This window comes from Mustela putorius, unplaced genomic scaffold (genome assembly GCF_011764305.1).
Source record: "Mustela putorius furo isolate JIRA1106 unplaced genomic scaffold, ASM1176430v1.1 tig00000174_pilon_pilon_pilon, whole genome shotgun sequence".
NCBI lineage: Eukaryota > Metazoa > Chordata > Mammalia > Carnivora > Mustelidae > Mustela > Mustela putorius.
This window is the reverse complement of record NW_025421304.1, coordinates 11,319,582-11,346,211: the sequence shown is the minus strand read 5'-3', so window position 1 is coordinate 11,346,211 and position 26,630 is coordinate 11,319,582. Positions and strand designations below refer to the sequence as shown.

The window sequence follows — 26,630 nt, the reverse complement described above, 5'->3', positions numbered from 1 at the left end:
TGCTACAGGGCTCTATTTACGTGATGTTCCAGAACAAGGCAAGACTATTGGAACAGAAAACACCAACGATTGCCAGGCGCTGGAGGTGGGGGAGGAGATAGGGAGACTCAGCAAGGTCCGCGTGTACACACGTACCCACGCACACAGGTTCGCTCCGGGAGCTCGGGCAGACTGCTAGGCTGTGAGGGTCCAGCCTGACCCTAGAGAACTTTTGGGGGACCATTCACCGGGAGACGATGCAGGCAGATTGCTGTGGTAGTGTGGGGACAGCTGTCTTCAAGCATTTTAAGCTCTGTGAGCTTGCTTCCCGAGGTCCCAAGACTTGTGGCGGTGGGCGGACACTCAAGGCGTGCATAGGCATTGCTCTCTGGGCTTAGCTCGAGCAGGACGGGGAATGGAGTTGTCGCAACACAGGGTGGCTTTGGGTTGCCAAGAGCAGGCAGTGGTGTTTCAGAATGTTTTCTCAAAACATTCTCACCAGGGGTGTTTCTGGTGTTTGAGAATCTAGGGCCCCTTTCTTGAGGTGGTGACACTCTGCCTTCTGCCTCCTCCTGGTTCCTACCGTGTTCTCCTCCTGCAGCCTGACTTTCAGGGCTCGTCTCTACCAGGAGAAAGGTGCCCAGGCTGCCGTGGCTTCCGTCATTTCTGCTGTGACAGACACCCCTGGATATTTCAGCAGAGGGGACTAGTGTGGGGATTTGGTGATGCAAGCAGCCAGATGGAACCCCCTGGCCAACCCGGAAATAGTGACTGCTGCAAAGAGGCAGCACACAGGCGTCGGGTTCTAGATGCCTGCAGAAGGAATCTGATGGTTGAGTTCTGATGGTTGATGGTCGGCAGTCCAGCCCTGCTCCACTGAACTGTGGCCCAAGTGGGGGAAGGGAGCCCAGGGGGTAAACACCGCAAACACCCACTGGGCAGGCGAGCTTGGTGTTTGCAGCTGGCTCCCTCCCTTACCAGCTCGAGGCCAGAGTTTTCATATCTATAAAATGGGATTATTAGCAGTTCCCACCTATAGTTGGGTTGCAGGTGCCCTTGGCGTGGTGACTGGCCCATAGGACACCTGGGCCTGCAGTACTGGCATTACTGGGACCGTGGTTATTAGCATATGATTAGCATGAGGTCCGATGGCTTTGCGGGGTGGGTGGGGGGCCTCCTCTAGGGCTTTGCTGTGATTTCGTGATTTCTAGCTTGAGTGTGAACACAATGAGAGGCTGAGTCCTTCCATCTGGGGTGCCCAGCCACGTGGGAAGGCCATGGGCACGGGACACCCACACTGGGGCTCAGGGAGGAGCTGGGTGTGCAGAGAGGTGAGGAGAGGTAGGAAGGCCGCAGAGGCCAGGGCCTCAAGACTCCTTCTTCCCTTTGGCTGCCTCTGGCCCCGGGTTTTCCTCTGCAGCGTTTCTCTTGGCCTTGCCCATGGCTCAGTGGAGGGCAGTATGCCGATTTGGTGGGGGGCCTGTGAGACAACCCTGTAAGCCACAGACCCCGAAAATGTCAGGGCTGTTGGCCTTGTGTTTCCAGCCTCGGGCCTCAGCAGATGAAGGCCTGGGGCCCTCTGGGCCCCTTGCCAGGGGTTAGCTGACCTGAGGGAAGGGGCTGGCTCAGCTGCCCAGCCCAGCTGTCTCGTAATCCCTGTGGACACCTCTGTGCCACAGACACTGGGCAGGATGGCACGTCCTTCTGTCCTTCCTGAGGCTCACAGTGTCCCGTTCTTGGCTGTCGCTGAGGGAATGCATGCAGGGCTGGCCTCTGACAGGGTGGACAAGCTCCCCCGTGAAGGTGGACAGCAAGTAGTCTGAACAGTCACCTGCCCTGGGCGGTTCCCTGCCGGGGACCACGCTCCGACCTGAGCGTTCTGCACGGGGATTGTCTCAGCCCCACCCCCTGAAGTAGGTCCTCTCATGCTCATTTACAGATCCGGAAACCGAGAATCCAGGAGCTTAAGTGGTGTGTCCGGGGGGTCACGAGCGAAAGACAGAGCCACCGCATTGCCAAATTGTCTCTGCCACCGAGGCGAACAGAAACCCTCCAAAGTTTAAATGAATTGCCATTTATATGAGCTAATAGATTTAAATGAGGCCTGCAGTGCTGAACTATAAAAAGCCTTCATGTCAGGGGACCCAGAAACTATTTTAGTAGTTGGGCCAAGCAGGTAGCACAAGTGGCAGGAACAGGGGAGGCAAAGGAGCCTGCTCGCGGGTGGGCCCGGGCAGAAGCGTGCTGGGGCCCGAGCTGCAGTGCCAAGCCTGAGCCCAGCGTTTGCTAGGCTGGAGCTCGGGGCCCGGAGCCTGCAAACCTTGCAACAAGCAAGGGGGTGAGTTCAGCTCAGGCGAGGCTTGGGCAGAGGATGGGATAAGTTTGGGCATGGAGTCAGGGGCCTCAGAAGACCACAAGCTTCCTGGTGTTGCCACTTGCCCCAGTGACGGCAGCCTCGCTGGGTGCTGTTGTAGGGAGCCTCGAGTCTGAGGACGTGTCTCTCCGATGGGGGACGTCCTGGCATTCCTCGGAGCTCTGGGAGAGGGCTGGGCTGGGCTGGGGGCAGCGGTGGGTCGGCCCTGTGCCCTGGAATCTAGACTCCCTTATTGACAACGTGAGGGGCCGCGGGAAGCGCTTCCCAAGCCGGGCCTGCAGCGGCAAAGCGGCCAGCCCTGCGTTGAGCGGGCGCATTTAAAGGATTAGCTCACGCTGTTTGCTTGTGTGTGCCTAATCATGCCGCTTCCAGCTAAATGATTACAATTGATTAAAAGCAGAGCTAGGTATTCTAACAAGCAACCTGGAGCCCTTCCAATGGGGTGAGCTGGACCCTGCCAGGCTGAATCCTGGTACCCAGCCAGGGGGAGGTGTCTGTGAGCCAGGGGTGTGGCCTGAGTTCCATGGGGACCCTTCCTTCTGAGCTCTTAAGAACATTTAGGTTGACCCTTCTTCTCATTCCATTTTCATCTAAGAATATTTACTGAGTAGCTATTATAGGTGGGCGCCATCGCCGGGGCCCCCAGGCTTGACTGTGAACAGGTCGACACGGTCCCTGTTCTCACCCAGCTGTCTTTTCTTTGCGAGATATGAGCGTAAGTCAGTAAATACATGAACTAGGTCATTTCAGACTGTAGAATTTTGAGGACAGTAAAACACTGTTTGGCGATGGAAAATGATGTGTGTGTGTGTGTGTGTGTGTGTGTGTGTGTGTCACGGCAAGGGTGAGGGGACGTTGAGGATGAAAAATTGGGTTGGGGAGTCAAGGAAGGCTGGCATTTCAACAGAGCCCTGAAGGTTGAGAAGGAGCCTGTGTGGGGAAGAACTAGGGGAACCTTCTGGGAGAGGGCATAGCCAATACAGAGACTCAGAGACATGAACGGATTTGGCGGGTCCAAGGTCCAGAGAAAAGGGCAGTGGGGCTGGCAGGGGGGTGAACACCGTCTTGCTTCATTGATTGGGTCGATTCGGCGAGGTGGGTGCTTCCTGGCTGCTCTGTTCTTGCTGATCCCTCTGTTCCAAAGCCCTTCCTTTCTTCTCCGGCTTCAGGGCTCCGCTCAAGAGGTCCCTTCTTCGAGAAGCTCTCCCGGATTTTCCCTCCTTTGGTTTCTCTGGCCCTGGGCTTAACCCCCCGATCCCTTTGCCAGTGCAGATTGTAATAACCGTGTCTATACCTGACTTTCCACCCAAATATGCGTTTGGGGTCAGTGAAGCCCCCTTCTGCCCTGCATCCGACCATCCCCACATGTTTTACCACATTTCTTGAGCTTCTAGAAAGGAGCAAAATAAGGGAAAGAACACAACCGGGAAGGGAGTTAAAGAGGGAGGGTTGCAGATTCGAGGGGCCCCGTTTTTAAGTTCCTCGTCCTCAGAAGATGGGTAACCGAGGAGCCAGTTTCCTTGCCTGCGCGCTCCTGCCGTCAGATCCAGCCAGATAATTATAACTAATAATAATTAAAAATTAAAAGTGCTCTAGGCACATACTTAGCATTTGACTCTTTGGCTGAGTTTTCTGTGAGTAGGAGCCTCTCCCTCCATTCCACTTCAAAGTCAGCCCTGTCCCTGCTACCCCACTGCTGCAGGGAGAGCTGGGACAGGCCGGGCTGGGCCGGGCCGGGCTGGGCCAGGGGAAGCGTCTGGTGACACCCGGCCGTGGTTCCAGGGACTGAGAACCTGTTGCTTCCTTGAAGTTGCCCCCAGTCTGTTCCATTCTTCTCCGTGTTGGACATCAGATCATTATTTCCATGCCATGATTTCCATCTTAGACATTTCCATCTTAAACAGAGATCCTTCTCTGGCCTCAGTTTCCTCGTCTGTAAAATGGGGTGAGACCCACTGCCTCCGCGGGGTGTGAGGGTGGAGAGCCTGTGTGTGAAAAGCACTTAGCAACTAAGCCTTCCTGTGGGTAGCCCATGGCCCATTCCAGGCTAGGATGGCTTTGTGGAAGGACACCAGCGCTTTTCACAGACCGGATTCTAGTCTGTGTGACGGACGACACGGCGTGGCGGTGCCCAGCCCACTCTGTGGACCGGCAGCAGTTCTGTGACCTTGAGCAAGTCACGGATGGTCGATGGGCCCTGGTAAATGGGGGGTCATGACAGCCCCTTCCTGAGGGTATCGGGGAGAAGAAAGGCAGTGATCCCCAAAGAGCCTCCAGCACCGGGTAGAGGTTCGGTCAGGCCTAGCCACTGTCATCATCAATGTCACAACCGTGGTGCCCGTGGTTCACACATTGGTTCACTCACTCATTCAGTCCGCCGGGCGTGGATGTGTCCCAGGGAGCCCACGGGTGTTCACCGAGCACCGACTCTGTGCAGAGGTGTGCAGGTGCTGGGGACGCATGGAGGCCCAAATCCCTCAAATGTTGCAGGGAGAGGGACGGTAAGCCGGTGAGAACACACGGAACGAATGCTTATTGTATGTTTGTGACCTAACACAGTGTAATGTAGAGCATGTCCCCCAGCTGTGTCGTATACCACACATAGCCTGCCAGAACCCTGCATGCCTGTGCCATGTCACAGGAGGCCTGGGGGAGGCAGACCTCCCCTCCTCCTTGCTGTGTCCCCAGACGCCATCTAGCTGGGTCTCTCCATCTGTGGGGCACGGCCTTCCCCGCTCACCCTAAAGTGTATCACCGATGTCGTCGTCTTGTACCTCTGTGACCACTGGGTGACTGAGTCGGCTGAAGGGCCATGTGTGGCTGTTTTGGGTCCGCATCTGGAGGAGACAGAGGGGTGGTCATACAGGGTTCCTCGTTGTCCTGAGCCCAGAGCCTGGGTCTGGGCCACTCACCCCGACACAGTAGAAACAAAGACAGCATTTCCTGAGTGCTTACTGGGAGGCTGACTGCCTCCTTCACATGTTGTAGTGTTTGGAGGCCTCATGTTGACCCCACAGGTGTGGCCTCCTGAGATCTCCATATCACAGCTGGGGAGGCTCCCTAGGGTCACACAGCTGTTAGAGGTGCGGAGGTATGAACAAGGCGGCCTGACACGAAGTCTGTGTTCCTTTTTTTTTTTTTTAAGAGATTTTATTTATTTATTTGACAGAGATCTCAAGTAGGCAGAGAGGCAGGCAGAGAGAGAGGGAGAAGCAGGCTCCCCGCCAAGCAGAGAGCTTGATGTGGGGCTCGATCCCAGGACTCTGAGATGATGACCTGAGCCTAAGGCAGAGGCTTAACCCATTGAGCCACCCAGGCGCCCCTAAGTCTGTGTTCTTAGCCCCGAGGGCTGAGGCAGTGGGACTCTCAATCCCTTAGGAGCCAAGGACAGGCCTCTGGGTGCTGGGGGCCGGGTGCTGGGGGCAAGCAGACCTTCCCTCCCAGGAGAGTGACACAGCTTCAGGGCATGGGACTGCCCCACTCTGGGCAGGCAGGGCGAGCAGTGGCTACTGTGGTCACCACAAGAGGAGCAAGGGAGGAACAGGCCCCGGAGGAGCCTCTGCCTGGATGTGCCCAGATGCCCTCACGAGGCCCAGGGCTCTGCCCGCTTGAGCAATGAAGTGTGTGGAGGCCCAGGTGGGGACTGGGCCCCCTCCCCCCACGGCCCAGCTCCGGGCAGAGATGGCACTTGGAATCAGCCTCGGGCTGCCTGTCTGCCCATCAGAGCCTGTCATTCATGCCCTGGGGCAGGGGGCCAACCGACTTAAGAGGGGCACCATGCCATTGCGACAGATGGGCACGGGGGAGCTGCCAGGAGCCTCCAGCCAGCGGCCATTGTGTGTGCTGGGAGCCCAGCCCCTTGCGGGCACTGTCCCAGCCCAGACCAAATGCCTTCAGTTTCTTGGAAACAATAATACTACATAATCAATGGGTGCCTGGTCGGCCCACGGCTCCCAGGGGCTGACACCGTGCAAAGCCCTGCTTCGGTACCCCCCCCCGCCGCCAACCCCCACCGACCTAGACAAAGAGGCAGCTGGACGGACAGGAAAGACACACACAGGCCTTGGGGACTGGAAAGGACAAATCTCAGAGTTGCTTCTTGCTGTCACTCTGACCTTGGGCATGTGACCTCCCTTCTGAGACCATTGTCTCCTGGCTGTTGAGCCAGTGCTGTCTCTCCCAGAGGCTCCCCGTGGGGGTGCCACATAGCGTTTGTGAAACATGAACCTAGTGCCCAGCCCATGGTGGGGGCATACAGTGGCCCTGGGGTAGAGTTGATGTGATGTGGTTGTCCCACTGTCAGAGGTGGGAGACTTGCTATCACGCCATGCCACACAGCTAGTAAGAGCGGACCTCACTCCAGCATGGGGAAAACAGTAACAGAAACAAACCTCCAGACACCATGGGGGGCCCTTAGCATCGATTATCCTGATTCATCCTCAGGATAATCCTGTGAAGCCCATGCCATCATTCTCCCCATTTTGCAGAGGGGGAGCCTGAGGCACAGCTGGGCAGTGGCAGAGGTGGGACTCGAACCTGGACAGCCTGGTTGGCTGTAGACCCCTAGTGCTGAACCATATTACTAATGGCGTGGGCAGGCTTTTTTCTGTCGGCGAGCCCATTCACGGGAAGCATGAGGCCTGCTTTGTCTCTCGATGCAGCCGTCTGCCTCCCCAACTTGTTGGGAGCGAGGCTGGCTGCTTCCCGCAAGGGTGCAGGGTCTGGCATGGCTGCAGGGCGGGGTGGGGTGGGGTGTGCGGGGTGGTGGTGCTTCTCCCCCGCCAGCTGAGAGACGAGACCCGGGCGCTCTTGGCGGAAGCCTGCGTTGCACTCTTTGGTCGAGCAGGAACAATTACTAATGACATTTAGAAAGAAATTAATGATGAGAAATGCAAGTTGGCATTTCAGGAGCACCAGTCAGCAGCCGTGCGTCCGCACTCACAGGAGAGGCGAGGGGTGGGGGCCAGGCACGGGGCAGGGGGAGAGGGAGGAGATGGCAGAAATTAATTTTGCTGTGTCAATAATGAACATGGCCCCACTCGCTCTGCTTCTGGAGTTCAGACAAAATCAAACACGGGGGGCTGGGGCTGGTCCAGCGTTGCAATGAGATTCCCTGTGTACTGGGATCTGGGCGGAGGCGGGTGACAGGTTTGGTTTGGTGACACCAGGAGACGGAGGGGTGGGCAGGGGACAGCCAGAGGGGAGGAAGCAGCCTGAGGACTGGGCCATTTGGGTGCAGATCCGAGCACCACCTCTCCCCAGTCGCAGGATGTATCAAGCTGCTTCTCTTTTCTTGACTTAGTTGCTTCGTCAGTAAAATGGGGACAAGGGGGAGATGTAAAGATGATGTAGGAAGAACCGTCGGCCCAGTATGAGCACGGATTAGGAGCTCAATATATTGGGCGTTTCCTCATTGCCCTGATACACGACTCCTCATTGTAACATCTCGTGAACAGGAACAGCTCACGTGAGTTACACTGTAACTGGTCATTTCTTTTGTTCCCCGATACATCAAATGTTGGAGCTTCTTATATTCTTTGGGTCTGGGATAAAATATGGCATCGATAGGAGGTATGGGAGAAGGTGAGGGTGAAATTGTTTGGGGCAGGGACTGGGGCTCCCAGGGGGGGCTGGAGGGGTGTGGTGACTCCTTTCCTCCCCGTCAGGTGCTCCAGAGTGATGGAGAAGGCCCCCTTGCCAGTCTCCTCTCACGTCGGGAGGGAGGAGAGACACACAAGGAAAAGTTATTATCATAGTAACAAGGAACATTTTTGCCACGTGGAGGGCGAAAATTGACAGTGTGTGACCGGGGATATTGGACTCTTTAAATGGTGATCTGTGTTTCAAAAATGGAGATTTCCTATAATTATAGGGGCTAACATATAGTGCTTATTTTTTTTTAAAAAAAATTATTTGTTTATTTATTTATTTATTTATTTGACAGAGAGAGAGAGAGAGAGTGAGATCACAAGTAGGCAGAGAAGCAGGCAGAGAGAGGAGGAAGCAGGCTCCCCACTGAGCCGAGAGCCCGATGCGGGACTCGATCCCAGGACCCTAGGATCGTGACCTGAGCCGAAGGCAGAGGGTTTAACCCACTGAGCCACCCATGGGCCCCCCATATAGTGCTTTTTGAGCATCAGACAGTGTTCTTAGCACTTTTAAACATTCAAGACATTCATTCTCATAATGCCTGCATTATGAAAGTAAGGAAACTGAGGCACGGGGAGGCTAACTATATCCCTAGGCCACAGAGCTGGTCAGTGCTGGACCCAGGCACCCGGCCCCAGATTCCGTCCTCTTGACCACCACACTAACTGGCTGGACTTCTTGATTTTTTGGCAAATCAGACCTAGAAATCCCTGGACCATACTTCTGTGTGGCAGCCATCCGCTGCCCCCTTTAGACACAAGGATGTGCTTCCCGGTTCAGCACAACCCCAGCTGGTCTGCCCCGCCTGGTTCCTTACCCACCTGGGCTCTGAGTCTCAGGCCTCTCCTGCAACACGTCACAGTTTGCAAAGACTATCGTGTTGGTGCCTCAACAACTTGGGACCACTTGAAGTGCCCTTTACTCTCACCATTTTTGCAGACCCGAAAGCTGAGGCTGGGAAAAGATGATGAAGTAGGACGCTTGCAGGGAGGAGAGGGCCCCCGGGGGGAAATGGGGATTCTTTTCCACCCACATGGTTTGTGTGTCTGAGCAGGGGAGGCAAGTGTGCCCCAACGGCTGGTCTTCCCCGCCCCCATCCTGAAGCCAGACCTGGATGCCCAGTCCAACCGCTGCATCCCTGACCCGGGGCACTGCCTTAGTCTCCCCCGTCCTTCCTTCTGAAGGTGCCCCATTGAAAGTGTGGGCTTTCGAGTTGACCATGATGGCGGAACCTCATGGTTGGTATTCATTAGGTCAATATCAAACGTCAGTATTGAACATGTTGTGAAAACTTCCACATGTGTTATCTAATTTGGGGGTCCTGACAAGACTCTGAGGTAGGCATTATTTACCCCACTTTTCAGGTGAGGAAACAGGAGCTTAGAGAAGTGAAGTGACTTATCCTAGGGTTACAGATAACAGTAAGTGACTAAAGTAGGATTTGGACTTCAAAGCCCATTGTCTTTCCACCAATCTATCTTCCTACCTACTTATATAGTCACGCCCTCCTTTTTCCTCCTAGTCATCCATCTGCTACACATCTACTCATCTACCCATTCGTCTGTCCTTCCATCCATCCGTTGTCTACCCATCCATCCATTCAGCCAGCCAGACAGCTAGCTACACATCCATTAGTATCAAGTACCAAGAAAGTGCTAGAAAAGTGTCTTGTGACCCCTTCTTCATATACTCTTAATTCCATACTTACCTGCTACCCACGTTTCACACACACACACACACACACACACACACACACACACCCTTCCAGGGAATGGAGAGGGATGGGACCAGACTGGGGATATAGATGATCTAGATGATTCTTGATTTGCCTCCCGGAAGCCAGCGAGCTCTGCCTGGTGGTGGGAGGGAAGGTATAGAGCAGACCCATGTGGTCCTGGTGGGGCAGATGTGTGGGCAGTGAGGAGGCCCCCACAGTTTGGAAGCTGAGCGCGGACGGGAAGGGCAGATAAGACAGGGCAGGCTGGGTCCCCGTGTTCTTCTGCCCCCTCGGTGGGCCCAGCTCCTGAGGAGTGGGCAGCCCCTGCATTCTGTGTGCCAGGGATCGCATTTGCCCCTTAGCTTGGTGCCAGGCTGGACTTCTTCGAGCGGGCAAAGGTATACACCCACGTGTTTCCACAAGAACCGTCGCAATCATTAAATATAATCGGTCTCAGCTGCAGTTTTGATCGCTGGGGCATGCACACAATTCATCATAGCAAATTAGGTCCACCTTCAGAACTGTCGGCCCCATAGCCTGGGGGGTCTGTCAGTGAGGGGAGCTGGGCCATGTGGGCTCTGGAAAGCCATTTTTGGGGGTGGTGATGGGCCATGTTTTCTGAGGAGGCCCTCAGAATGCCTGCCAGAACAGCTCTTCATCCCGGCGGTTAATTTTCTAGAAATTTCGATGATGCAGGAAAGTTTCCCTTGTAGCAAAAATTTAGAGGAAAGTAGAAATGGATATGATCAAAGTCCTAAAATATCATTTATAAAACCTAAAAGCACTGGGTTAGTTTAGGGACCTGAACATATGTGTTCTGTATAATTAGTGACCGTGTGACCCAGATTTTCCAGGACAGCTTTGATTTTCAAGTAGTCTGTCGCAGCTATTGGCTATTTGTCCTGATTTTTGGCTTGTGAAATACGATGACTATATGTAGAGCTGGATTTTCTCATCCAATTTTAATGAATAAAAATTTCAAGTTGCAAAGGCCTGGAAAGATTTCAGTAACATTCAAGGGAACAATCGTCTCCCTCCGCCTTTTTTTCCCAACATGGCAAAATATTTAATGCCCTTAGGTGTGCCTCATGCTCACCTTCCCATCTCCCCAAGCATGGGGCAGCAGACTTTGAAAGCTGTCGGAGTTCCAGTCCTCTTGAGATGATTTCAGGGGAGGTCTCAGACCCCTGTGCTCAGAGGCAAGAGCTCCATTGTGCAGCCTCCCGACGCCCTCCGTCCTAATGGAGCCGGGCCCTGGAAGCTGTGCCATTGACTGCCACATGGGCTCAGTCACTGCAGGGGAAGCCTGGTACAGCACGGAGGCAGAAAAGGCAACCACTGCCAGCCAGCTTGGCAGGCAATGTGTCCCCTGGATGCTGCCATAGCTTCCAGCCCCCTCTGTCCAGCAGAGGCTGCTGTCTCACTACTACGGTCTGTGCAACTTCTGATTTCCAAGCTTCCAGCCAGAGCTGCGGGGGAAACACAGGATCGGCCCTGGGTACCTTGGCTGTCTCTTTAGAGTGTGACTTTTCTCCTGCCCACCTGCCCACCTGCCCACCAAGCCTGTAGGATCCCAATCAGCTTTGGTTTTTTTAATTGTGGTAAAATACACAGAAGGAAAAATTTGCGATCGAAAGCATTTCGAGCAAACACAACAGTGGCTCTAAGTCCATTTGCAACCTTAGGCAGCCATCCCCACCCTCCAGGAAAGTGTTGTGCAGAACTGCGACTCTGTCCCCACTGATCACTTAACTCCCCCTTCCCCTCAGCTCCTGGAAACCACCAGTCTACTTTCTGTCTCTCCGGATTTGACTACTCTAGGAACCTCACAGAAGTGGAATTATACAGTATTAGTCCTTCTGTGACTGGCTCGGTGCACTTAGCATAATGTCTTCAAAGGATCTCCCGGCTTTTAAGAAAAAAGCGTAACCTGCCCTGGGCAGGGCGGGGCAAGGGACGCGGAGGAGGGGGCAGCTCTTTTTCTTCTTCTCTCCCTGACCCTGTCAGGGGAGGCTTTGCTTCGCCACCGTTGCTTGCTGGCTGTTATCTCAGAAATGCTCGCGGAGTTTGCAGGCGCGGGCTCTGAACCGACGTGGGGGCATCGGCAGAGAACTGAGAGATGGGGTCTCTGCCTGCCGCGCACAGCCTGCCTGGCGAGGGCATTACCACGGCCGGGAGACATAGCCGGGACCTTGCAGGTGAAGGAAAGTGCTAGAAAGACAGCTGTGCAGACGGGGAGCTGCGCCGTGATGGGGGGCCCCTTGTTGAGTAAGCGGGAAGGCCTTTCTGAGGGGTGGAGATCAGATGGGGAGGGGTCTGGGAAATTTGAGGAGGGCATGCCGGGCCGCAAGAATGGCCACGAGAGCTGAGGAAGTATCTGGAGCATCTGGGGAGCTGGAAGAAGGAGGTCTGGGGAACTCTGGCGGGGCTGTGGCCTTGGTCCAGGGTTCTGGGTGTGGTGGGGACCCTCTAGGGGATGGAACAGAACTCTCCCCCTTCCCTGCCCCTTGAGGAGAGAACTGGGCTTTGCCTCTCAGGGGAATTTAGTTTCTCAGCTCCCACAACCAGGGAGAGGGAGCGCAGGAGGGAACCCGTGTCATGGGCAGGTGGGGGTTTCTAGAGGGGTCCTGGTGATGGTGTGGGTGCGGACAGGCCCGCTGCACACCGAGGAGAGACAGAACGCCAAAAATAACAACCAGCCCTGAGCCACTTTGTAGCACGTTGTCAGTATAAGGTCTGTGTGTGTGTGTATGTCTGTGAGTATGTGTGTGTGTGTGTACAGGTATGCATCTGGGCTTGTGGGGTATCCGTTAGTGTGTATGAACATGTGATTATGGGGTATCCGTGAGCGAGGGAGTCTGTACCTGGGATATCCATGAGTGTGTGCCTGTGTATGCATTGTATACGTGTGTGGGATTGTGAGTTATCCGTGAGTGTGTGCATGTGTGTACGTGTGGTTGTGGGGTATCTGTGAGTGCGTGAGTGTGTGTGACTGTGTGTGTATGTGCAAGTGTGGGAAGGAAGAGGGGCTTCTGTCTATCGTGTGGCATCCACAAGCTCTGCAAGGGGCAGTCCCCCCACAATGCCTGAGATATGGTCTGTGGGTGATGGGTGGGAGGTGTCCTCAGTTCTTTTCGAGAAAGGAAGGCAGTAGGGGATAATGCTCTAGACCCTTCAGTGGGTGGGGAGGCCCTTAGCCTGGCCTCCCGGCATGCCTGAGGGAGGGCTCCCTGGCCCCTCTCTGAACTCGCCATTTTGCAGGCTCCTGGGAGGCTCTGGGGAGGGAGAGTTCCCTGGGTGGCTCACCCAGGGGGCATTCGTCTGCGTGCGGGGACCCACCCAGGACATGCCAGCCAGGGTGGCCTCAACTTCTTCATCCACGCTCCTTCCTCTTCTTTGGAATGTAACCGTGCAAGACCCCCAGCCCTATCCTTGGGGTGAGGACCCCACACCATGGTCCGTGTGATGTCACTGCCCCTACCTCCTCGCCTGCGCTGGGTGTCAGCCTGGTCGCTGTGCTGGAAGGTGTTTGGGGCATCTTGCGGGCTTCACAAAATACGAGAGGCCTTAAGCTGGCGACCTGTGGGCAGACTCAACCTGCAAACATTTGCTGATTGGCCTGCATTGTGCTTTAAACATCAAGACATTATATATTTTTGTTTTAAAGACGGAGGGGGTGGGGCAGAGGGAGAGGGAGAGAGAGAATCTCAAGTTGACTCCATGCTCAGTGCAGAGCCTGACTCAGGTCTCGAACCCATGACCCTGAGACCATGATCTGGGCCAAAATCAAGAGTTGGACATTTCACCAACTGAGCCACCCGGGAGATATATAGATAGATAGATATAAAATATATATATTTATATATAATATTTATAATTTATAAATTGTATATTTATAAATATAAAGTATTTATAACTAATATATATATTTATAAAATATAAAAAATAAATTAAAATATATATTTTAATCTAGTTTTCTAGAGTGGATATGAGGACGCCTGCCCCTTTCTGACAAGGCTTGGGTTCGTGGGATGACAGAGTCCCCACCTTGCCTTACTACCTTGCCACCAGCCTAGGCCACACTGGCTTTCAGGGCAAACTGACGGCGCAGCCCCCTGAGTGGGAGTCCTCTGTCAGGACTGGCCGCGCACTGTCGAAGGAGCCCTGTCCACTTTAGCCAGGTCTCCTGGATGCCACCTGCTCTTTTTCCATACAGCTGCCTTTGCTGTGAGCTTAGTGTCTCCACGGATGGGATGCCTCAGTCTTCCCAGACTGTTCTGTGTGTGGTCTTTGATTCACAGGTGCGCTGTGAGGTGGGGGAAAGACCCCTTTCTGGCCCAGGGGCCATTTCAGTGGCGTCTCAGGATACCAGGTTGATCTCTCCTCAGGCTCCGAGGTGGTGCATGCCCTGGAGTCCTGCCCCGTTGCCCCAGGCTGCAATCATATCTCTAAGGGGTCTGACTCGGGCTCTTTGAGGCCATCCCGAAATTCGTATTTGAGATGAACTATATCTCAGGGGTCTGGTTCTGAGCAGGCGCTTGGCTGTTGTGGTTGGAATGGACCTTCCAGTGACACAGGGGTCTCCACTGGGAAGGAACCAAGGACCAGAGACTGGGGCTTACGGTCACCTCGCACACCATGGCCAGAATCCTTGAGTCCCGAGTGTGCTAGGCACGCAGACCTAGAGGGGTCCGGCCACTGGGGAACCCCACCTCCCTTTGGAGAAATGGCAAAGGTGGCAGCAAATTAATGCATGACTCAGTGATGGTCAGGGTGCCTCTGTTGCCCACTTGGGGCAAATCTCTCAGCAGCCCTGGTGTGACACAGCCACAAAATTCCCGCTCTCTTTCATGCGGCCACTACCTGAAGTCGCCCGTTTGCTGGCCTGTGATGCTGTCCACCCAGAAAGCAACCAGATGTTTTTGTATTCTGAAGTGTGCCCCCACCCTGGGGGTCCACTGTCCCTCCAGACAGGTATTATTCGTTTCCTTTTCTTGTTGGGTGACTCCGAATAGGAGCCTGTTTACGGCTGGGGCTCCCAATGGAAGGCTGCAGGTTCCCTCCTTATTATCTATTCTCAGGTGGCTTTTATTTCCAAAGCACAGCCGTACAAAACCGGCCCCTTTGGGAATTCTTTGGGCTTTTTTTTTTTTTCCCCAGGACAACTTTTCTCTCAACTTTCCCTCAAAGAAAGATGTTTTTGCACTCATGGAACAGGTCGTTTGGCCAGGCCACCTGCTGGGGTCTTTTGTGTTCTGGGTGCCTCAGGGCACTGGTGAGAGAGGTGTTGGAGAGGGGCCCCAGAAACCCAGTGGTCATCCCCTCTGGGGACACCTCTGTCAGAGGCAGTCTGGGTCCTCCAGCTCTTCCTCATGTGCCCCCAGGGGACTCCGAGGGCCCTGAGTCTGCTCCTGCTCTCGGTTCTGCAAGAAAGCAGCGAATCCCCCCAAAGCCAAGGCTGGAAGTTGGAATCTCCCTGCAGGCCAGGAGACCCGAGAGACAGACTTCCCCAGCTAAGCGGGTGCGACGCTCACTTCCCGCTGCTCGAGAGTGGCAGACGACAGCCTGTCTCGCTGTCTGGGAGACAGGACTGGGGAAGCCTTGCACACATCCTGGAGCATGGAAGGAGTTGCTTTTGACTCCGAGAACATTCCAGAGCTGTGTCCCGGGCCAGTGGGTACTAGCATCACCCAGGACCCCGATGCCAAGGAGAGGTGTCACTCCACACAGCCCAGCTTTCCGTGCTGTCTGTGTCCATGCTGGCTTGCTGGGGGAGGGGGGGTCCCATGGCGGGGGGGACACAGGGTGCATACATGTCATCGCCTCGGCCCCCAGGGGAGCGGCTGCATCACTGGGTAGGCATTTAGAGGAAACCTTGGCCATCACTCACTCCTAATTTTAATGACGTGCATTAGCTAAATTGTGTTCTGAGTATTCATTCAGTGCTGTTTATGGCGTGCTCTCGAGTGCGCTTACCGTTTGTCAGAAGTGCAAACTAGCGAACATACGAGCCTTTAAGACAGGCCATCTGTTCGTCTTAGACCTTTGGACGATTGTCAAACGCTTCTAAAAATAAGTGCTCACTAGCAGAGAGGGGCTGCCCAGGTGATACACAGCCGAGAGGGAAGCAGGGCTGCCTTCGTCTGTACCCTCCCCAAAGGGAAATGTATAACTTGAGTGTTGGGGGGCAAAAGGGGGGCGGAATGCAGGAAAGGAGCCGAGGGAGGTGGGGAGCATGAAGGCCCTGCTGGTACAACTGGTACAACTTCTCGGCTGGAGGTGCGAGTGTCTCCCCGTTCCTTGCCTTTCGTGTAACTCCACAGCTCAAATACCTTCGATGGCTCCCCATGGCCCAGAGTTAAGGGCGAGCTGCCGCGTCTCGCATCACGGAGTCTCATCAATAAGGCCCCCACCTTCCTTTCCAGGCTTGTCTCCATGGCACATACCCTGTGCTTCTGCCAAGCTGAATTATTCATTGTTCCCCCAGCATATGCTGTGCTCTCCGCATTTCACAAGCAGAACGGCGCCGTGGGTTCAGAGTTTGCTCTACACACGGGCTGCACGGGTGCGGGCCCGGCGCAGCCGTCAGCAGCTGCAGGACCCCAACACTCTGCACTGGCCTGCCTCACTTTTCTCATCTGTAAAATGGGGATAACCGTCATACTTCACTCCTGGAGTGGTTGTGGGGTTTTGGTGAGTTGGTGTAATTAGGGGTTGAGAATAGTGCCTGGCGCACAGTGATCACAGGAGGAGTGGTAGCTCTGATCATTTTCAGTGTCATTGACACCTCCGTGCCATTCGCTGGGGCGGAGGGGGACGGTGGTTATCCTCCTTGGAGAACTTTCTCTGTGCTCATGTGTACGCACATGTGCGTACACACACACACACACTCTCTCTCTCTCTGTGTCTCTCCAGGGCACACCCTAACCAAGCCATCCTCCATGGGCAGCTAGAAGGCCAACTTCTTCCTTAAACACCTGCCTGTCAAAAGTCCTCTCTCCAAAGTCCCTTTTTATAAAATGTCACCCCCTCCTACAGCCAGGAGCTTGTAAATGGCCAGGATGGGCCTTATTCTCTCCCTGATGCCCACTGCGTTACACGAGGCCAGGCTCCGTGTCTGTTAAATGGTCAAACAACAGAACTGCGCTTAGCTGGGATGTGGCTGCATTTAGCCTGAGTGTCTACCTTTTCCCCTAGAAGCAGAGGGAACATCTTCCTGTGGTTAAGGCGGGTTCTTGGACTTGGTCCCTGCTCCTGGAGACAGCTCTTTGTAAAGCCAGCCTCGCGAGAGCCGCCAGGGCTGCAGCCCACCCGGGAGTGGCCTGGTGGTGGGCGGTGGGGAGAAAGGGCATTGGCCGCAGCCTCCTTCCCTACCTTGAACCAGAGGGAGGTGATGTGGGGTCAAGGTGAAGCCAGGTGGGTTCTTCAGGGGAAGACGAGTGGAACGTTCTGGGCGGTGGGGGGCTAAATGTTCCTGCATCCTTAACTGGCCAGGGATGCAAGGGCCAAGCCCTGGGACCAGCCCTTCTCTGGTGCCCTTTGAGAGTGAGGGTCTCCCCTTCGAACTGTGAGCTCCTCTAGAGAGAGGGCTGGAGCCGCGAATTTTGCATGTCAGTGCCCAGGCGGGGCCTGCATCTGGTGACTCGTTGAACAGGCTAGGAAAGAAGAGGTGCATGTGTGGGTGAACACATGGGTGAGTGCGGACCTCTCTTCCCCACGGAGTCTCCACATGCCTCCCCTCCTCACGGGATACCCGACTCTGTCCCCTGGGGGCAGGGAGAGCCGTGCCTTGTGGGTACTGAGGCTGTGGGCTGGGCTTGTGGGGAGCGATAACATCGGGAGCACTCCCAAGATCTCACCAGCCCTTGGAGGAGTAGCTGGCAAAAGGCGCAGTGCTCAGAGCATCAGACCTCCGTGCGGCTCCCATTGCAAGCCCAGAACCATGTGTGGTGCCAAGGGGGTCCCGGACCCAAGGAGGGGACCTCACAGAGCTCCCTGTCTGCTCAGGAAGACTCTTGGGGATGCCATTTATGGAACACTTTCTCTTGGCCAGGCCGGGAGAAGTCCATGCACACTGTTTCCTGAGCCCTCGGGGCCTCTGAGGAAGAGGGCTATGTTATTACCACCCCTCCCCTCAGCCCGCAGAGGGGAAGGCACTTGCTCAAGGCCCCGTGGCCGTTCAGTGGCAGAGTCGGGATTCACAACCAGGACTCCACTCGTCCCAGCCTGCTGAGGCTTTCTGCCTCCCTGTGATCACCCCAGGCAGTGGTGACCAGACTCAGGGCCAGGGGCCGTGCTAGGGACTTTACAGGCATTTTGTCCTCAAAGGAGCTGGAGCTCAGGAGGGGCAGCTAAGTGTGCTATCCATGAGGGGCGTGCAGTGCAGGCAGCCCCCTCTCCAATCTGGGTCTGTGCCTCTTGGCGTATGCAGAGAAGCCTCCTGTTGCTTCACAGGCCATATCTGCCAGGCCGACAGGTGCCAGTACCTCTGGTCTCCTCTCCTTGACACTGTGGTGGGTGGTGTCAAAGGGAGAGCGAGCAGGGTCCCGGATCAAGGGACGGAACACAGAGCCAGGACCTTGAGAAGAAAGCCCTGTAGGGGATGTGGGAGGGGCGCCCTGGTGGGCATGTGGGCACGTGATGGGTCGAGGCACAGACTGGGTTGAGCAGAGATGGTCCTGGTTTGGGTGAAGAGTGGGACCAAGCCAGAACCTCTGGCAGGCCCGTTCAAGTGTGCGTCTGTGATTCGGGAAGGAAGGTCCAGTGCCAAGCTCCCTGCTCCTTGCGTGTTTCCTCTGTGCCCAGCGCACCCCTGGCTTGGGCTCTAGATCGGGGTCACGTTGCTGCTGCGTGCCCAGCGACAAACATGGTGGCTGTCACCCAGCAGGGATGCAGTGAAGGTTTGTTGAATGAATGAACGGTCACGTGAATGAATGCAGACCTGCCGCACAGGGCTCCTTGGCTTGGGCGCTCTGCTGACAACTTGCACAGAGAGAGGTCTCCACAGGACCCCTGACCCCCCCCCCACGCCCCCTGCCCATCACTAACTTGTGTCCCAGGGGTAGGTAGCCCAGCAAGCCAGGACTAGGGCCCGGAAACAGGTCCTAGTGGAAACCTCTGTCCACAAGAGCTGTGTGCACTCTGTTGAGTGGGTGCAGCTCAGCCACAAACCAGTACCCACCCCGCTTTGTGCCCCCCCCCCCCGTTTTATTTTTCTCACCTGCTTCTCGGTCCACACCTGCGTCTCCCTGGCAGGCAGAGAGGCCCTTGCGGATGCCAGACCTCCTCTCTGGGCGCCTTCCAGTCCTTCCTGGCTCCCACCCCCACCCCACCCCCGGCCTTTATGGTGCTGGGAAGTGTTTATCTGCAGGGTTGGTAGTATCTTTAAAAAACGATTTTCTTCCTTCTCCGAAGGGGCTAAATATAGCACAGGCACAAATAGAGAACTAGACATTAAGCCAAATGCCCTTGTGAGAGCCGTGCGGGTGGACAGGGCTCTTGAAGACGGCTCGACGAAGCCCCCCACCCCTCCAGCCGCAGCTCAGAGCCGCGGGTCTCCGGCTTTCTTCAACTGTGCCGATCAGCGGTGGCTCTGCCAGGAGCCGCTCGGCGCACAGGTGCGTGGGGTGATGGGTGAATCCTGGTGATGGGTCCCTGCCACCCACTCTGTCCTTCCAGCGCCTGTGGAGGAGCTGAGGCCGGCCCCCACCGAACACCTGGCCTCCTCAGCGCCCCCTGCCACACGCACGCTTACTGGGTGGCACAGACCCTTCTCTCTCGCTGAGCCGCCATCTGCACCACTAATCCTGCACACACGTTTGGGTGTCCGTGTGTCTTGAGTTCCCCCTGCCGCCCCCTCCCTTTGGGCCCCTTGAGGGGGCGGGCCCGGCCGGAGTCCTCCCCTACCCCTCACTGTGCCCGGCCCAGAGCAGGGCATCCAGCAGGTAGTTAATAACGCAGTGCTGAATGCATCCTGGTGCCTGGGCCCCTTGGGGCATCAAGTTTCGACATTCCCATCTGCTGTGACATCCTGGGCTTTTGTTCTTGTAGAACTTCAGGGAAGGAAGTTTTTAGCCTTCTGTCTCAGAGCTCTCTTTGGGGAGGTTCTTTCTTGAGTCTAACTGAAGAGCTACCTGCTGCTCCGTGAGAGGAAAGGCCCGCTGTGGTTTCCACCAGAGAAGTGGCGTTTATTCTCTTATTTTCCTGACCAGTGGTCCTAAGCATAGGTTCCCGCCTCCTGGGTTTCTGTGCCAGCAGCCCGTGGAAGAGGCAGTGTGAACCGCGTGTTATACTGGCTCTGTTCTTGGTGTCCTGGCAAGAGGCTGTTTCATTATCCAGAGATCCCTGGACCCCACCCCCTGCCTTTACCCACATTGGCAGCGGGTGGTCCTTGAGGGGTTTTTGGAGATTAAATGTCATCTCTGGCCTTCTGCTGCTTGGGGAATGGTCCACACTCAGGGGCACCCAGAGCTTCTGCCGGCCGGGTCAAACCCCCTCCCAGTCTGCCATGTGACCCCTGCTGAGATCATCCCATGGGGGCCTTTCACTCAGAACGCCCCCTCCCCTCACCCCACAGCCTACCCATACATAGAGTCGTTTGTTTACCCTTCCACTGATGCACTAAAAAATATTTACCAGGTGTCTCTGTTGTGCCAGGAACCATCATTTGAGGACAGAAAAAGAACTGTACATGTTTATCCTGCTAACCTCCCTCCTCCCCATTCCCCCCTGCATAAAGACGGACCTGACCACACTCCGAGAGCACCGGCCACGTGGCACTGTTAATTGACCGGCTGTTGGCAGGGTGGCAGAGGGAGACCCCCCAGTCATTCCCAGGCAGCTGTGCCTGCCATGTCACCGCAGGGCGTCGTGGGCCTAGCCCGGGGCCACGCGCTGTGGGGCTGAGAAAGGAGGTGATGTCCCCCTGTCTGCATCGCAGCAGAGGACGCTCGTCTTGCACTTGGGAGGCACGTAGATGTGTGGGAGGGGGGTCAGACATGCCTCGAGGGGCTGCAGGGAGGGATGGCAAGGGACGGGGAGGCCCCTTGGACTTCAGGCGTGGCTCAGTTGAGAGGGAGGTGAGAGGAGGTGAGAACTGACTCACCAAAGGCTTGGAAGCTAGGTGGATGCTTGGCTGCAGGGTGGGTCTGGCTCCCCACAGGCCTGGCTGCCTGTGCGGGGAGAGGTGCCTCGGCTGGAGGGTGGGTGTTCCCATGGAAACCGCCGCATCCCATCTGTGGCCTCAGACAACCTGCCTTGTGCCTCTGGGTCCATGGCACCCCCACCGAGGTGCCAGGCCACGCTGGTAGAGTTTGTCCTCATGCCCGGTGTGGAGGGTGGATGATCTGTGGACTGGGATGCCCATGAGTTGCAGGGTGCTGGGAAGCCTGCCTTCTCGCCCGAGGCCCTGGCTTTCTTGGATTCCAGTTGCCCGGTTCCACCCCAGCGGGTTCCCAGCTGGATGACCTTGAATCAGAATCCAGCCTCCCTGAGCCTCATTTCTTCATCTTCCTGTGGCCTACCTTGTAAGGCTATTGTGGGGATTGAAAGAGATGTCCCTCTAACAGCACACAGCGCATGTGCTGGCCAAGCCCCAGCTGTGGGGGCTTGTACCCAGGAGCCCAAGGAAAGGGGACAGCGGTGGTTGGCTGTCTGTGCTGCGGGCATCAGCAGGCATCTGCTATGTGGGGACAGGGTGATGAGCTTGCCGCAGGGGGTGGTGACATCACCACGGAGGCGGCAGCAGTGCCCACAGTGGGAAGAGGCTGCTATCGGGGCCCTGGGCCACGGAGTGGGGGTGGCTCCAGTCTCCCCCCCCCCCGTCCCCCTCCCCGCACGCGCAAAGCCACGGGCATCGGGCATCGGGCATCCTCTGAGAGCCCAGGAGAGAGACACGGCACCACGTCTGACCTCTGGTGGTCATGGGCAGAGCTGCAGGCAGGCGGCTCCCGGTCCCCGAGGAGTCACTGCCCCAGCTGGGGCGCCCAGAGTGTTGGGGGGACAGCCAGAGCACCCCGGGGACTTCACTCCTCATAACTGGAGGTTCTGTGCTGCTTTCAAGCAGGGCTCCTCTACCTTGGATGGATTTTGCTTCCTTTCCAGATGGTATAAGGCTGAATGTTACCTGAGGCTTTGATGAGATGGGTCCAGATTTAGAACAGGGACCACTGAAAAGAAACAGAGTCACTCTTGGAGGCCAAATCCCACCTCCAGCCCCAGGCCACTGGCTCATCTAAAAACAGATCAGCCCTGCTGGCCTGCTCGGGCTGGCACGAGGGAAGAGATGCCATGGGCTGTGGTGAGATGGAAGTGCTTGGCCAGGGGGAGTCCCACCTGGACCCTGGCTTCCCCGGGTGGATTCAGGAGGAACCACACGGTCCTCTGGCCGAAGCACAGTCATGTGACTGGACTGGCAGGCCTCCTCCTTCAGTGCCCTCCCCGCTGGGTGACCCGTCCTCGGCCGCAGGCCCCCGCTGCCGCCCACTGCCTCCGCACGTCTGTGCCGCTCGGGTGTTTCTTGGCCGGAGAGCTGCGTAGCACATCTGCTGTCTCCTCCATGAGGCTCAGAGCAGCTCCCGGGAAGGACCGAGGAGGGGGTCTGGGGAGAGCCTGCAGGCGATCAGATATAATTTCCTCCTAATCATCAGAGCAAAGGCGGACGGGAGAGGTGAGCAAGGATGTTTTTAATTCCTGCCACCCTCCCCTCCCCTCGCTCACTTCCTGGCATGTCCCTTTTGCCTTCCCAATAGCCAGTCCCCATGATAAGACCTGAACAGTCTTCAGAAACACAATTTCTAGAGAGCCCAGGTTGGCAGCAACAGGAACCCATCCCCGAACCCCAGATCAACGTGGCGTCTTGGCAGCTCTGTCCCCCGAGCACTTTTTCCTGGTTGCATTTTGTGTTGTAATAATCGAGATGCTTTTCTGTGGCTCCCGGCGTAAATGCACTGAGTGGGAGGGGACGGGCCTGCTCTCCATTCTTCTGCCCTCATGCGTGTCTCCTTTCTTCGCCTTTGCAGAACCACACGATGAGCCAGCACGCACAGTGAGGGACCGCTCGACAGGACACCTCTCCGCAGAAGGCTTGCCGGAGACGCCGTGGGGAGGGCCATTTGAACATTACATCCAATCAAAGTGTCATTTGCAACCCAGATGTAAAACTCTAATGATTTGGCCATGAGGCGCTGCTATTATAAGCAGCTGGAAATGAATATTAATGGGAGAGATTAAAAGTATTCCATGCTCAGTATTTTTTATTGTCCTGCTACAGCTAGTGTGCTTTTAGAGTTTCCGCCGAAGACTACATTTCTAGAGTTAGAGAAACCCGCTTTTTGAGGCTATTGTCCTTTGTTCCTTCATGTATTATATTGATAGTTTTTAAAAAAGGATTAGTGTGATTTTTTTTTTCCTTTGCTTCTTTTTTTTTTTTCTTTCTTGTTTTTCTCCCCCCCCCCCTTTGGTTAACTACTTTTTAATTGCAATTCTAGGTAATTGTGCATCGTGATGTGATTGCTTGGCTATTGTCTAAATATTTCCTTTTAATTTTTTAATTAAAGACTAATGCTTTGATTGGATTTGCCAGTTCACCGGACAGTGATTAAAACTATGTAATGAATATAATCGGTTTCAGTGCAACTGGATGGTCTGCTTTTAAATGTGACTTAATCTGACTGCAGTTACTAGTACAGTTCAATAAAGGGAATCCATGCGATTAGGATCGGCTGCCTGGTTCTCTCCTCCCCAGCCCGGGGCTCTGTGGGGGGCTGTCGTCACTCATAGGGTGGGGACCTACACAGGACAGACCCAGCCTCCCTTGGGAAAGAGGACACATAGTAGCCTAATACACCCAGTCTGGATCAGGTGGGCGGTGGCCACAGAAGTCCAAACAGAAGGAACCTTTAATGATGAAATGCTCTGATCATTTCATTTGTGGATGGGGGACCCTGAAGCTCCAGGGTAAGCGGGCTTATCCATGATGATTCCTTGTTTCTCCCCTTGGGGATGGCTTTCCCACGTTCTGGATGCAGATGGTTGAGTGGTTAACCCTTACCTGGCCAGGACATCTGGTAGGAGTTGGATTCTAGTTGTGGCTGAGCCAAGAGGACATGACAGGAATCGGGGCTAACTCCCCACCCCGTGAGGTCCAGGGCTGGGGGAGCTGCAGAGCGGAGCCAGGTAGGAGCAGTACATTCCCAATCACAGAGATCAGTGGGACTCGTGGCCAGGGCCACATTCTAGTGGGGAAAGCAAGGTACCTACAGCATAGCCCCCCGACACACACCTGTAAACGCCAAGAAGAGGTTTCCTGACATTTCACATCCTAGTTGCCTTGCTTTCCTCACCCCGCCCCCAGCCTTGCTGGCACCCCAGGGTCCACGCAGCAAACTTAGTCTCCCAAGTCTTCCCACCCTGTGGTCATGCTGGTGCCTCGGTGACTAGCCAATCTAAGGCCAGGGCTTCAGAACCTGCGTGGGGAAGCCCTTCCTTGTTAACTTTTCACAAGGGGCAAGAAAATTGGTTATTACCCTCTGCAGAGCGGAAATGAAACAGGCAGACAGATTGTGCCTAATTACAATGTAATACTAAGTCACGGGCATGGAATTTGTAGCAATTATACCCAGAATCTTCTGACTCCCTTATCAAGGGGCTGATGGCGACCTGTCAGAGTTCCCCTTTGGGCCACCTCATGTAAGGGTCTCACGTGGGCAGGGCATTTATTTATAAAATGCACATCACTCCTGCAAATCAGAGCAGACCCTAGCCAGGGCTGGGCAAAATGGAGCCATCACCCTTAGAATTCAGGGTTCTTGCCTCCAAGAAGTCGAAGGCAGTGAACTTCGATTTTTAGTCCCCTGGAGACTTGGCCATTTATGGGGGGAGACCTCACGGTAGGCATCCGTGTTCCCCAAGTGTAGCAAGCCACAGTCCACCCCGCATCCACAGCCAGGCTTGCCTTCGAGACGGCACCAAAGGCTGTGGGCAGGACCAGCATGTCCCGGGGCTTGCCACATCACCGTCTCTGGGACCTCTCCAGCTCCAGATTTATCCTGAACCCCATGGAGCCCAGGTGAGTCCTCGGTAAGTACCAACAGAAGATTTGATTTGACGGTTGGTGGCGTAGGGCTAAATTAGTCACTGCCCCCATTAAAAATACAGCGGGGGGTTTAAGAGCTTTTCACGCCATGTGGGAATCAGCAGCGAAGCCGGCGGATGCCTTGGGTAAGGAGAGAGGCGGCCTAGGGGACCGCGAGGTAATGAGGTTTATGGCGATGACAAGGCAGCCAGGGAACCCCACCGACTCCCCCCTTGCCTGGGCCCATTGTTCTCTGGCTGCCTCTGCCCCCGCCCTTCTGCTCAGAACCCCTCGTGCCTTCATGTGGGGAGGGGGGCTCTATGGGGGACACGGGGGCCCTTACAAGGACTGGCGTGTGTCCCCATCAGACAGTATTGGGGTGGGGATGATGCAGGGCCATATGCCTGTGCTTTGGGACCAGCCAGCACCCCCTCTCCAGTCAGAGGATGCTAGGATGCTAGGATGAGCCACTTTACCTCTGAGCCCTGAGGGACCTTACAGGGTCACTGGGGTGGGGGGGGGGCTTCGAAGCCATGCTGCCCGCTGAAGGGCTGGGGACTGAAGTGGCATGGTGCTTATTAGGAAGATGATGAAGCCAGGCCTCCGGCACAGGAGGGATCCCTTTTCAGCCTGGAAGGTACAATGGAATCAGTCTCTAGTAGTTTGGATGCTGGAGTGAGCAAAGTGACTAGAAGCCTAGGGTTCACTGCTGCTGCGTTTGCATGTACAAATGATCAGTTTCTAGTGACTCTGTGGGTGCAGGAATTTTGCCCAGGCTAAAAAAATGGACTCGGACACCTGGGCCATAGACTCCTGTCATTGGAAGCAGGTGGATAAAGGTTTTGGTCTCAATGGAGAAGCTGCCATAGGAAGAACCTTCTCAAAGCCCCCCAGCCACAGACAGTGCTCCTCCTAAACTCACAGTATGTTTAATATTTAACTTTCCACCCCCCCTTTTTTTTATTCCCTTCTAGAATGTGCATTCTTAGGGGTGCTTTCTGTACTTAACAAACGTTTCGTAGGTAGGACCAAGACCTCAAGCCGTCAGCCATCCAACCCAGCAGATATCTACTGGGGATCACTGGGGTTATAGAGATGAACAGGCAATGTGGCCCCCACCTTCATGGGAGCTCACAGTCACATGACACCCCTCTAGGAGACAAGCCTGTCAGTAAATACCCAGTCATGCATGGTCCCAAACGTTATGGCGGACAAGGAGCTGTGTGAGATGGGTGGGGACCACGTCAGAGGTGGGGGTGCAGGGAACAAGGCCTTGCTGAGAAAGTGACATCAGCTGAGACCAAGATGGAAGGGCACCAGGGAGAAGTTTTGTGTTGAAAACGAACTGGAAGTATCCTAGGGATCTCTATTTTACTGAGTTTCCATTTCAGATAGTTTGAAACAAGCCCTGAGAAATTCAGAGTCTTTTCCAAGGTCATACAATTCAGGATAGAATTGAGACTATAATCTGGGTGTCCTGCCTTCTAGCCTCCGTGTCTGATTTCCTCTGTGGCCACCTTCTATTTGTTGAAGGGCAAAGTGAATAATAACTATTATTATTATGAATAAAATGGCATACTGTGTAGGAAAGACTGCTAGCTCTCTTCCTTTTCCTTAATAAATTAACTGATTTTTATCTGAGCAAATGTTACCTTGGAGAGGGTCAGATTATATACCCTACCACTCCTAGAAGTTAGGTGTGTCCATATTGCTGTTGGAAGCTATACTCATTCTGACAGTGGGATATAAATAGAAGCAGTATGTGTAAATTCTAAGAATTTTCCTTAAGCAAAATGAGCTCATTCCTTTCCCTTCTTGATGGCTGGAATGTAGATGCA

At 55.1% G+C, this 26,630-nt stretch overlaps 1 protein-coding gene across 1 annotated transcript in view; it reads left to right on the top strand.

Annotated features, from left to right (window-relative positions):
* The window catches only part of ZNF423 (zinc finger protein 423), a 268,391-nt gene extending 244,955 nt beyond the window's left edge, over positions 1-23,436 (top strand). The window contains exon 7 of the mRNA XM_004744132.3: positions 22,739-23,436. Coding sequence (XP_004744189.1) covers positions 22,739-22,768 — 30 coding nt within the window. The 3' untranslated portion in view covers positions 22,769-23,436. The remainder of the gene's footprint in view (positions 1-22,738) is intronic.
* The last annotated feature ends 3,194 nt before the right edge of the window (positions 23,437-26,630 follow it).